Raw genomic sequence first — 12330 nt, 5'->3', positions numbered from 1 at the left:
GTGTGACCTCTCTGGAAGTCAACAACAATCTCCTTGGTCTTGCTGACGTTCAGCAGGAGGTTGTTGTCCCTGCACCACGTGGTCAGAAGGTCGACCTCCAACCTGTATTGAGTCTCGTCGCCCTTGGTGATGAGACCCACCAGAGTTGTGTCGTCAGAAAATTTCACTATGTGGTTGTTGCTGTAGGTTGCAGTGCAGTCATGCGTCAGCAGAGCAGATTGCATCCTCTGTAGACCGTTTGGCTCGGTATGCAAACTGGAAGGGGTCCAGGGTGGGGGGGAGAATTGATTTGATGTGTGACATGACAAGCCGCTCAAAGCACTTCATGATGATGGGTGTCAGTGCCGCGGGGCGGTAATCATTGAAGCAGGATGGAGCAGTTTTCTTCAGCACAGGTATAATGGTGGCAGCTTTGAAACATGATGGGAGGATGGCTTGCTTCAGGGAAGTGTTAAAGATGTCTGTGAAGACATCCTTAAGCTCCTCAGCGCAGTCCTTCAGCGCACGACCTGGGATGTTGTCTGGGCCTGTGTGTGTGTGTGTGTGTGTGTGTGTGTGTGTGTGTGTGTGTGTGTGTGTGTATACAGTGTCTCCTGTACATTTATTTCAGCATGGCGGCCCCCCATGGTTTAATTAATACCGCCACGGTATCAGAATCAGGGCAGATGCACATTTGCTTTTTAAATAATCCTGAGACGTATCCTCCCCTGCTGGCTGCCGTTCACATTGCAATTTAACAATAAGTAGCCTAAACTAGTCAGAGGTTATTATGGCCCATCCAGTTTCAGTTCACATATTATATACTGCATTGATGTAGCCTATTTAAAGCATTAACTTTCTTCTCAGTGTTTCCTCTTCATTTAGCGGTGCCACTGCTTCAGAATTAGGGGAGACGCAAAATATTGTCCGGAAGCATAGTAGGCTAAATGCCCTCTGCTGGCGGCTGCAAATTGCAGTTTATATATTTATATGTGTGTGTGTGTAGCATCCATCTCACCTATTGTACTGCATGAAGACCAGGTTCCAGATCTCCACCAGTTCTGGGCTGTCTGCGTTGACCAGTGCGGATGCCTCTCGGCCGCCCACGTGGTCGTAGTGGATCTCAGTGCAGGGGCCGCAGGGGCCCACATCACCCATCTCCCAGAAGTTATCGCACATGCCGAATGGCAGGAGGCGCTCCCCTCGCACCCTACAGGGAGGAGAGGAGAGGAGGAGAGGAGAGGAGAGGAGCAAGGGGAGGAGAGGAGGAGAGAGGAGGAGAAGAGAGGAGGAGAGAGGGGAGGAGAGGAGGAGAGGCATAGACAGGTCAATTTAGTTTCAGCGATTCTTTCATTTTTTTCATTTAATTTGAACACACCCTTGTTGTTCCATGTGGCCGCTTGAACGCACCCTGGCTGTTTAATGTAAAAAGGGATTTGAACGCACCCTGGCTGTTTAATGTGAAAGGGGATTTGAACATACCCTGGCTGTTTCATGTGAGAGGGAATTTGAACACACCCTGGCTGTTTCGTGTGAGAGGGAATTTGAACGTACGTACTCTGGCTGTTTCATGTGAGAGGGGATTTGAACGCACCCTGGCTGTTTCATGACATGCTTATGTTGAACGTACCCGAGGCTCCTCCAAATCTCCCTCGTCTCCTCGTCTACTGGGAGGCCGGAGGCTGCGTCGCCACCAAAGTACGAGACATAGAGCCTCTCCGGAGGGATCCCGTACTCCTGAGTGAGCAGACACCACGCCATACTGCACGCCTCCTCCTGAGAGAGAGAGATAGAGAGAGAGAGAGAGAGAGAGAGAGAGAGAGAGAGAGAGAGAGAGAGAGAGAGAGAGAGAGAGAGAGGGAGAGATAGATAGGGAGTCAGAGAGAGAGAGGGAGGCAGTGGGAGAGGGAGGGAGAGAAAGACTTGAGGAAAGAAGGGTCAGCCCATGGAACTATCTAAGCACTAATGGCTAGTTTATCTTAGGATTAGGAATCGTTAGTACTTGTTAACATGTAATTAATTCAGCAGTTCTGTGGTCAAACTGTCAAACTATTCTAGCAGTTATGATAGATGCATGCAAGTTTCACCAAGAGGATTTATGGACATATGGAATTCAATCCAACACTTTACCAAACATAAAACAACTGTCAGCATAATTCTCAACCACCCAGTGCATCTCTCTCTCTCGCTCACCTTGAAGTAGTCCCCGAAGGACCAATTCCCCAGCATCTCGAAGAAAGTGTGGTGGTACACATCTCTGCCGACGTCCTCCAGGTCGTTGTGTTTACCTCCGGCGCGCACGCACTTCTGACTGTTGACCACGCGCCGGTAGGATGCCATCTCGCTGCGAGGGTCGCCCGCACCCAGCAGAATAGGCTTGAACTAATACAGTAACAGACATAGCGTTCAGTAATAAAGTAGTTATAGAATTGTAGCAATTGGTTTCAGAGTAGCAGTTTCAATGTGTGACCTGCTATATGTGCACCATTACCACAACATAACTTAGCGGTCTCGATGGTGCCTGCCTCTCGATGGTGTTTTCTATTCGACCGTGGCTCACTTAGCATTACAAGAGACGTGCTTGAACAACACTGTCAACAAATGTGAGTATTTAACCTTGCAGTTAGCCATTTAGGTAATTAACGAGACATGGCAATTGACATGTCGCTGCATGGATTTACGTTAGGTCAGTTCCTTTTAACTTCTTACTTAACCCGTTTTGAAATAGTATGTCTGCTGCAGCATTGCATTGGCATTTCGGTCTGGGTAACAATTTGTGACCATCATGTCATGTTCTGTACCTGGTTCATGCCAGCGTTCACAAACAGCAGACTCGGGTCTCCCCGCGGTCGCACGGGCGAGGACGGTACAACCCGATGTCCGTGCTGTTCTTTGAAGAAATCGATGAATTTCCGCCGAACCCATTTGGACGAGTATTCCTTCTGAACATCTGTGTGTGGTAAAGCTGAACATTTTCGTGAGCGAAGCGAGAAAACAGTGACATTTGCATTCAATATTGCGGTGCGGCAGGCGGTGAGGATTCTCACGGGCGCCGCCATATTGCTTTTCAGTTTGGGTCAAAGGTGACGAATAAAGTCGTCCAATCAGATTCACAATACAATACTTTCTTAAAGCAGACGTACACAGTAAATAATTACACAATACAATACTTTCTTAAAGCAGCCGTACACAGTAAATAATTACACAATCACACTAGTCGGAGTGTATTCAACACTTTAACAGAAAATTGACAAAATCGATGTATCCAGTTGTTACAGAACCCCCTTGGCCATTCTCATGTGTTGATATCATTTCACATCCTCAGATTATTCTACTCACTGAGATGAATGTGTCAGATTACCTGTGGTCCAGTTCTTCAGACTCAAAATAGACCAAGTCAAGATCAACAATGTGGGCACACACTATACTAACACATCATGTGTTGTAATTGTGTCACAAGTGTCTGATATTAAATTGGTATTCATTAATTTTATCAGTCATTTGTCATTTAAAACCAAACAAAATGACAGAACATCATGCAGAGGCAGCCAGTATGTAATGTGGTTGTCCTCCCTGTTATCCAACAGCTTCTCTGAATCAAAAACAAGGCCTGTGTGTGCGCTTTACCTTGGTCACAATTGTAATTAAATGAAGTCATGCAAATCTAGCATCACTCAACTTCTCAATCACAAGCAAATTAAAACAAAAATGACAAATGTCAAATGACAAAAGATAGTGCCGAGACAGAGCTACTACGGTCTACATTGTTTTATTGTTTCATTACAAATGATCACATTATGAGGGTGTCCCGTCCCCACAGCAACAGGTGTAGGGGCCAAACATTGCATGTCGTCTCCGTACCGCAATGGAGAAATGTCACCAGGCCTATCCCCTGCTCCCCCCCCCCCCCCTTTCCTCCATTCCTGGGTTGGGGTGGCGAGTTTGAGGTCCTCCACTCCCATTTGAAAAAAGGACAAGAGAAAAAAACAATAAAGTTAAAAGAAAAGTGATTGCACCATCTTCTTTTATTTAATTATTATTATTATTAATCCGCCACGAGTCGTGCAGTGACGCAGCCACATGGAGGATTTCCCTTTGATCCATTAACACTGACAGAATGGTGCATTCTGGGAATGTGAGTCCACAGAGACACCCGCAGCCCGCCTCGTCTCGGCTGAAGTGTCCCACATTTAAATCTTTGATCTGCGATTTTTTTTTTTTTTTTTTTTAAAAGATACATAACTAGATCCACTCATTCATTCCCACACCTTCCTTCTCTCTCCCTCTCTTTCTCTCTCATTCCTTCTCTTCTTCTTCTTTTTATTCCCTTCCCTTCACTTCACTTCATCCCTCTTTCCATTCTGAAAGGTCCATTCCACCCAACAGTTACTACAGCACTGTGAGACTACAAAGATATAAATGAATATGTCGAGTAAATTAAGGCATCTTGGAAAAGTCTTAGTCTTCCTCTTTTTCTCTCTCGCCGTCTCTCTCTCTGATGGTCGTCCAGTCTCAGCTCAGACAGATGTTCCCTCCTTTGGCTCTTCAGTGTTCTATGAACAGAACGGAAAAAGTATGGTTATTTGATAGATTATATTTTATTTTCAGAAATATAAACCAAACGTTGAATATGAATGAGGGATACATCCAGATGTAAAATACTCCAAACCAGCACATGGAAGAACAATGGTTGTTTTGTTTTGTTGTTGGTTTTATTTCCACCCCCCCCCCCCAATCACTTTTTTAGAGTTCACACAACAAAAACAATAACCTCACACAAATACAAAACAGCCATAGATGTGCCTACACATATACACACTTATTTGTACATTGCAACTCTCTAACACACATGAATGGACACACACACACACGTAGCACCCTGCCTCTGCCCTCCCCAGGGCCCCTGTTAGCTGTGGTGTAACAGACCAGGATGTGTGTGTGTGTGTGTGTTTCAGAACTGTTCATCAGCCTCAGGGTACTGGCTCCGGAACAAGAGGCTCACTGTGCACTGCCAAAAATATCAGCTACGAGGGGCAAAGAAAACATTTCACATTTGTGTACGCGAGAGAGAGAGAGAGAGAGATAAAACTATCACCTTGTTCAACGTGTGAGCGAGTACGCATGTATGACTGTCCGGAAGCTACCAACTCTCTTTAGCAGATTATTAATTTGTTGTGCTAGTGTGTATGTGCTTTCAGTAAGTGTAAGTGTGTGTGTGTGCCTGTGTGTGTACGTGCATGTGTGTCTGAGTGCGTGCATGTGCCCTTGTGAGTGTGCCCTTGTGTGTGTGTGTGTGTGTGTGTGAGTGTGTGTGTGTGTCACCTTGCCCTGTGTTTGTTCCTGGAGGTGCTTGATGGTGTCCCGCTCCTTGGCCAGCTGGTCCTGGGTGGTCTTAAGGAGCAGCTGCAGCTTGGTGGCGGCCTGACCCAGGTCTCTCGTCAGCTTCTTCTCCTTCTCCAGACGCTCCTGGGACAAACACAAATAAAAACAGAAAACAATTAACACTACACGAACGAGTAAACAAAAAAACACAATATAAATGCTTTGAGATTTGAAGTTGTGCTGTGGTCTCAGCTTTGGAAGATGTCAATGTGTTTTGTGAACACACACACGCACCCAAACAAACACACACACACACGCACCCAAACACGCACCTTCAGCTCGACAGTGGGTCCCTCGCCCTCTGCTCTCAGAGTCTCCAGCTGGGCCTGAAGGTCCGATACACACTTCTGAGCCTGGCAGGGGAGCACAAGGCGGACACACATGAGCACTCGTGTGTGTGTGTGTGTGTGTGTATGTGTGCGTCTACAGTATCTAACCATCAAACAGGCCAACTATCACATCATGTCGTCTTACGGTCATGTGTAATCACTCATCTTTACACCATCACACCACAGTAATTTATTAGCCGCGTGTTTTATGCAAGTAAAAAAAAACCTCATAGCCAGGACCGTGTTTTATGCAAGTAAACAAATAAAAAAAATAAATAAATAAATAAATAAATAAATAATAAATAAAAAAAAGTTGGGAAATTGCAGTACAATTGGACACGGCTATAACCATAACATGTTCCTATAAAGTCTAGTAGGACATGACCATTGCAATCTCCTACCTCTGTTCTCCTATATTGATAACACACGCTGTGTGATTTGTCTGTTTGCTCAAAGCTCTGTTAGCTAACTGTTAGATGCTGTGTAGGCCTATTTAGTGCTTGTGTAGCTCTTTGATGCAGTTTAGATTATCTTTATTCTGCTGTATGATGTTGTTCAGTTTGTCTGCTTATAGTGGCTGCCTTTTCTTAGCTCTGCCAGCTGCTCTTGAATGTTGTGTTTATGTCTGTAGTGGCTACCTGCTAGTTGCCGTTTGATGCTGTTTGTGGTTGCTGTGGTGTAGGGGCTATACCTGTTTATAGCTATCTGCCATTTAACGCTGCTTGTGATGTAGCTTTCTGCTAGTTGCCATTTAATGCTGCGTGTTGTGGCGACCTACTCTTAACTCAGTGCTAACTGCTGTTTGATGCTGCGTGTGTTGGCTACTTACTCATAACTCTCCGCTAGCTGTTTAAGGTCATTTAGTTTGTTTGCCGTATAGTGGCTACCTGTTCATAGCTCTGCCAGCTGCTCTTGGATGTTGTGTAGGTTTGTGTATATAGTGGCTACCTGCGGTTTGAAGCTGCATGTGGCCTAGTAGCTAACTGCTCATAGCTCTGTGCCAGCTGCTGTTTGATGTTCCGTGTGGTGGCTAACTGCTCATAGCTCTGTGCTAGCTGCTGTTTGATGCTGCGCAGCTGCGTTCCGTCAACGCAGCTGCGCAGACGGTAGCTATGCAAATGACTTGAAGTAAAACCGTAATGTGATTGGTTGGTGCCGTCCGTAGATTGGCTTGATTGGCCTGTGCCGTCTGTCGGTGCAGCAACAGCTGAACTCCTCAACGCGAGCAGCGGGAGAAACGCGACGCGCCGGACCCACAATTCAGTTCGGCAACGGATCACGTGAGCCCATTTAAAGTGAATGGGATGTGTCTCCAGCAACGCGATGCACGCAGCTGTGTGTGGGAGCCGTAACTGCTCATAGCTCTGTGTCAGCTGCTGTTTGATGCTGCGTGTGGTGGCTACCTGATCATAGCTCTGTGCTAGCTGCCGTTTGATGCTGCGTGTGGTGGCTACCTGATCATAGCTCTGTGCTAGCTGCCATTTGATGCTGCGTGTGGTGGCTACCTGATCATAGCTCTCTGCTAGCTGCTGTTTCATGGCCTCCTCTGTCAATAATTTCTCAGCCGTCTCCTCCAGCTGGCTCTGCACCTGCAGAAAGAGTCGGAACGCACAGAGGTTATGCTAAGGTCAAACACAATGTGTTGTCAAGGACACAACAGCCATGAGAGGAGCAGGAGAATGTGTCTGTGTGTGAGTTTTGGGGTGAGGTGGGGACGTGCTTGCATCACTCCTTAGACAAGGGTGCAGTGCTGTGACACCAAACAAACAAACACAAACAAGCTTTGAGGTTAGATTTGGAGAACTTTCCAGAAGGCAGCAGCTCAGCTCGAAAACCAGGAAGCTGAAAAAAGCTCACCGTGAAAATAAACACACAAAAAAAAAAAACAATAAAACCCCTGTGTTTCAAAGGCCAAAATCTTCCAGATAACATAAGTTGTTTTGTTCAGCAGCCATCTTGAAGCACAGTTGCTCTCGGCCATATTCAATGAGAATTTGTTTAAATCTTTTTTTTTTTAGTTTTCTCTCCCCAAATGTTTTGAACGCACCAGTGAGGCTCAGTAAGCAGCTGCTATAGCGCAAACACCAGGGGCCCGTATCTCACAACCACACACAGAAGCTGGGAGAATGTTCCGGAAAAACAGCACCCCTATTGATTTCCTTCGTAGAACTACATCAAGTTTTGGTGCTATGACCATGGTGGGACAGAGGCATGTGAAATGATGGCATATTGACAATAGTCATTTAACCCTTCAGCAAAAAATATAAAATAAAATATGTTTAACATTATAAAAAAATATTTTAATGTTCCAACATTCTCGTTGTTACACCGCTGTAAAATTATCTATCTACAGCATCTCTGCTACAGTATCATGTAACAATATTCACTGCATGACAACATATTTGGAAATGGGCACAAAACATAGAAAGGAAGTTCTAGTTCAACTCAGCTCGGGTCACATAAGTCTATGTCACACAAAATTACAATTTACTCACAAGTGAATGTTCAGTTAGAGGTATATCGATGTAGCAATGACTCAAGTGGAACTCTTAACCAAAACATACTCCAATGGGAACCGTATCAACCGAGTTACACACCATTATAGCATTTTTTTTTTTTTTTTTAAAGAAATTAACGCATTGTATTCAATCAGTCAGTCCGACGGTACCAGCTGTGTGGACCAATGAAAAGCTTGTGTCTTGTGGAGATCTACAAATCCATGAGGTTTTAGAGATACAGGCCCAGGACAGACAGCAACACAGGAAGCGACAGGGTTGGAAAAGCATCTCCTGCAAGTTCTTTTGCAGTTTGGATTTTACGAGTTGTTTCCAAACACAGCAAAAGAAAACTAGCAATTAGCACGCACACACACACAGAGCAGAGGTTAGTGTCAACCAAAAGCAAGCACCTACATGGGAACTATCAGAGAGAAAGCGATAGATTGAGGGAGGGATGCATGGGAGGGAGGGATAGGGTGTGCGAGAATAGAAATATCATAACATGTTGTATGAAGATGGAGGGTAGGGTGACTTGAGGATAAGGAGACTTGAGGGCTATTTCAAGTATGTGTCTACAAGTTGTTAACTTTGTGCTAACAATAACCCCCGTTAATGCAAACACTACGTGTGTCCATGAGTGATTTTCATATTTCTCACTGTTGTGATGCAGTACTGCCTATCCTGAGGGATAGTGTGTGATTTAGTTACTGGGTAAGCTAACTTGGGGCCCTATGGCTTTTGTTTTGGAAGAATGAAGCCATAGGACTAGGGCACCTCATTAGGAAGTTTTACGTTTTTTTTTACGTTTATGTTTTTGCATTAACGGGGGTTAGCTGAAGGAGAGTGATGCTAAGATTGCCATCTAATCGATTCTCCACTCATCAGTAGCAGCCTCTTCTCTGCACAAATCACAGCTCAGCAGGGAGATGTGACATTGTGACATCTCCTGTGCTGAGGGCGAAAGGACAATGTAACAACCAGTGTCTCTCCAAATTAGCATGTATTTTGTTGTTTTGTTGGATTTTGCTTCATTGAATTTCATGTATTTTTTGCATACGAAACATACGCTAGAAACACAGGATTATTTTGAATATATCTGCTCAATCATTCTACACAAATCTGGAGGCTGAATTTGGTCTCTGGTCGAGAGGGGAGGCTGAGCCGGGTCGATTTGAAGACAGATGTTATACGATGTTAAATAGTAGAAGAAGTGGAAAACAGTGTCTGATAGTTCCCAGAAGGCTTTGCAGGGTGCGTTCCTTCGGCCTGGCACCCTGACCTGTGTGACCTCTGACCCCGGCGAGTGGGAGTAGTCCTCATTCTGCACGCGCTCAGTCGACTCCCTCAGCTGCTGCCTCACCTGAAACAGCAAGCTGTCAATCACAACAAACTCTGCCCACAAAAATAAAATAAAAAAAGGGAGTTTCATCTCCTTGACCCCTGACAGGAGGAACTGGGCAGACATTGTGTTTTCGTGCATGGTTGTTATGGTTACGGATGATTTGCATTTACAGTCATAGAATATTATCCCGCACAGTATTTTTTAATTAAATCGCAAATCAATTCCACATGATTACGATGAAAGCAAAAGTGACTTCACTTGACACGAGTAAATGAGTACAAGTGACACCCATGAATTATGAAGTCTCTGATATGGACAAGGAGACAATAAAACAGATGTTGGCCCAGAGTCTCAGAGAGCACTGCTGTGGCCCAGATGTGTTGGGTTAAGGGTGGCTGGGTCGGGTCGTTACCGTGGCGAGTTCAGACGTCTGTTTCTGGGCTTCTGCCTGGGCAGCCTCCAGCTGAGCCTGGGACTCCGACAGAGACGCCTTCAGCTGGACAAGCCGAGGGAGGGAGGGGGAGAAAGAAAGAAAGAAAGAAAGAAAGAAAGAAAGAAAGAAAGAAAGAAAGAAAGAAAGAAAGAAAGAAAGAAAGAAAGAAAGAAAGAAAGAAAGAAAGAAAGAAAGGGAGGGAGGGAGGGAGGGAGGGAGGGAGGGAGGGAGGGAAAAAGAGATAGAGATTAAAAACAACTTTATTATGGGTCAACTACACTCAGATTCAGTATGGACTCTAAACACAGGCAGCATACGGCAGGGCAGGTCTCATCACACAGCTACTCTCTGATGCAGTGCAAGATATAGAGATGGCCATAGACCAGTTACAAAACACTAGTGATACAAGATATAGAGATGGCCATAGGCCAGTTACAAAACACCCAGTCACACAAGGGGTCTGTTAAATAAAACATGGCCAACATAGATCATGACAGAAGTAGTCCATTATATAAAGACCTTCAGTTTACTTTAACAGACCCAAAATGCTGGTCATGCGTGACAAAAAAAATGTTTTAGCTTAGAAACCGCATAACCTCGCTAAGAGCACCTCGAACTGTTCTGGGACTGAGCTTGGCCAGTTATAGGTGTCCCTGTAGCTGGAGAGTGCAGTTGAGCGTGCTCACCTGTGCGATCTCCTCTGCGTAGGTCTGGCTGAAGGTCAACGACTCCAGCTGTTTCTCCAGCTGGGCTTCTAGCAGCATCACCTGTTCCTTCAGCTGGGGAGGAAACACCATAAACAACATTCAAACAGAGGGATGAGTAATTGCCCATTTAAAGTTATGCACCTAACATTATGCTGCCTCATATCAGCTTAAACCCTGAGGGTCTGGTTATCCCACCCCTAGTGTGTGTGTGTGTGTGTGTGTGTGTGTGTGTCTGTGTGGGAGTACCTGTTCTGTGGGAGTGTGTGTGTGTGTGTGTGTGTGTGTGTGTGTTGTGGGGGTGTGCATGTGTCAGTCCATGTCTCAGTCTCTGTGTGTGTGTGTGTGTGTGTGTGTGTGTGCGTGCGTGCGTGCGTGTACCTGTTCTGTGTCTGGACTATCTGTCCTCATGGCCTCTGCAGCCTCCTCCAGCGCCTTCACCTGATCCAGGGCCTGTAGCAGAAGAACAGCAGGAGACATTGTTACTAAAGATAATCACCACGACGTTACTACAGATAATCACCATGTTACTACAGATAATCACCACGACGTTACTAAAGATAATCACTATGTTACTACAGATAATCACCACGTTACTACAGATAATCACCACAACGTTACTACAGATAATCACCACGTTACTACAGATAATCACCACAACGTTACTACAGATAATCACCACGTTACTACAGATAATCACCACGTTACTACAGATAATCACCACGTTACTACAGATAATCACCACGTTACTAATCACCACGTTACTACAGATAATCACCACAACGTTACTACAGATAATCACCACAACGTTACTACAGATAATCACTATGTTACTACAGATAATCACCACGTTACTACAGATAATCACCACGTTACTACAGATAATCACCACAACGTTACTACAGATAATCACCACAACGTTACTACAGATAATCACCACGTTACTAATCACCAAAACGTTACTAGCCATACAGGATAGAAGTGAAGGTTATCGGTTCACTAGGTGACACTGAGGAGGATACTGGGTGCCAGTATGTGCATATATAGTAAGTATATAGTAGGTATAAACAACGATGAGCTGTAGGTTTATGTGTGTGTAGTGAAGGGTGTGTGTAGTGAGGGGTGAACAGGGTGACTTACCGCCTGTCTCTGTGCCTCGGCCTCCCCGATCTTGGCCTTCCAGACGAGCTCTTCCTCCTCCACGCTCCTCTGCAGCTGCTTCAGCATGCCCTCCTGCACACACAGGGGTCAAGAGGTCAGACAGGTCACGGCCAACAGACCAACACACAGACAGACAGTGACATACAGGTAGAGAGACAGACAGAGACAGAGACAGACAGAGACAGACACAGACAAACAGTCAGAGAGAGACAGACAAACAGTCAGAGACAGACAAACAGAGAGATACAGACAGGTTGACACAGAGACAGACAGACAGACAGATAGCAAACATGGAAGAGACTGACAGACAGACAGCTGATGTGAAGTACAGGCACTACTGGCCCACTAGATGACGCTCTGGAGCGCTCCCTGACTCGTGTTCCTCATGTTCCTGTGAGTGTGTGGAGTGTTAACGCGCTGGAATGTTCAATCTATCTGCCGCTCTCACATTCTGATGACTCTTTAGAAAATGGATCCTGTGAGACGAGGAGCGTCAGGGGGG

At 45.4% G+C, this 12330-nt stretch overlaps 3 protein-coding genes across 28 annotated transcripts in view; 2 read left to right on the top strand and 1 right to left on the bottom strand.

Moving 5' to 3' along the window:
- aars2 (alanyl-tRNA synthetase 2, mitochondrial (putative)) overlaps positions 1–3053 on the bottom strand; it is a 21983-nt gene extending 18930 nt beyond the window's left edge. Inside the window, exons 1-4 of the mRNA XM_042105023.1 lie at positions 2781–3053; positions 2173–2361; positions 1610–1755; positions 998–1189 (exon numbers count right to left, since the gene is read on the bottom strand). Coding sequence (XP_041960957.1) covers positions 998–1189; positions 1610–1755; positions 2173–2361; positions 2781–3038 — 785 coding nt within the window. The 5' untranslated portion in view covers positions 3039–3053. The remainder of the gene's footprint in view (positions 1–997; positions 1190–1609; positions 1756–2172; positions 2362–2780) is intronic.
- LOC121719407 (NACHT, LRR and PYD domains-containing protein 3-like) overlaps positions 1–12330 on the top strand; it is an 851137-nt gene that overhangs the window by 463606 nt on the left and 375201 nt on the right. The gene's annotated exons all lie outside the window — the stretch shown is intronic.
- LOC121719377 (NACHT, LRR and PYD domains-containing protein 12-like) overlaps positions 1–12330 on the top strand; it is a 732803-nt gene that overhangs the window by 472465 nt on the left and 248008 nt on the right. The window lies entirely within an intron of this gene.

This window comes from Alosa sapidissima, chromosome 9, assembly GCF_018492685.1.
Source record: "Alosa sapidissima isolate fAloSap1 chromosome 9, fAloSap1.pri, whole genome shotgun sequence".
Taxonomy (NCBI): Eukaryota; Metazoa; Chordata; class Actinopteri; order Clupeiformes; family Clupeidae; genus Alosa; species Alosa sapidissima.
Note: the sequence above shows the minus strand (reverse complement) of the source record. Positions and strands in the feature narration are given on the sequence as shown.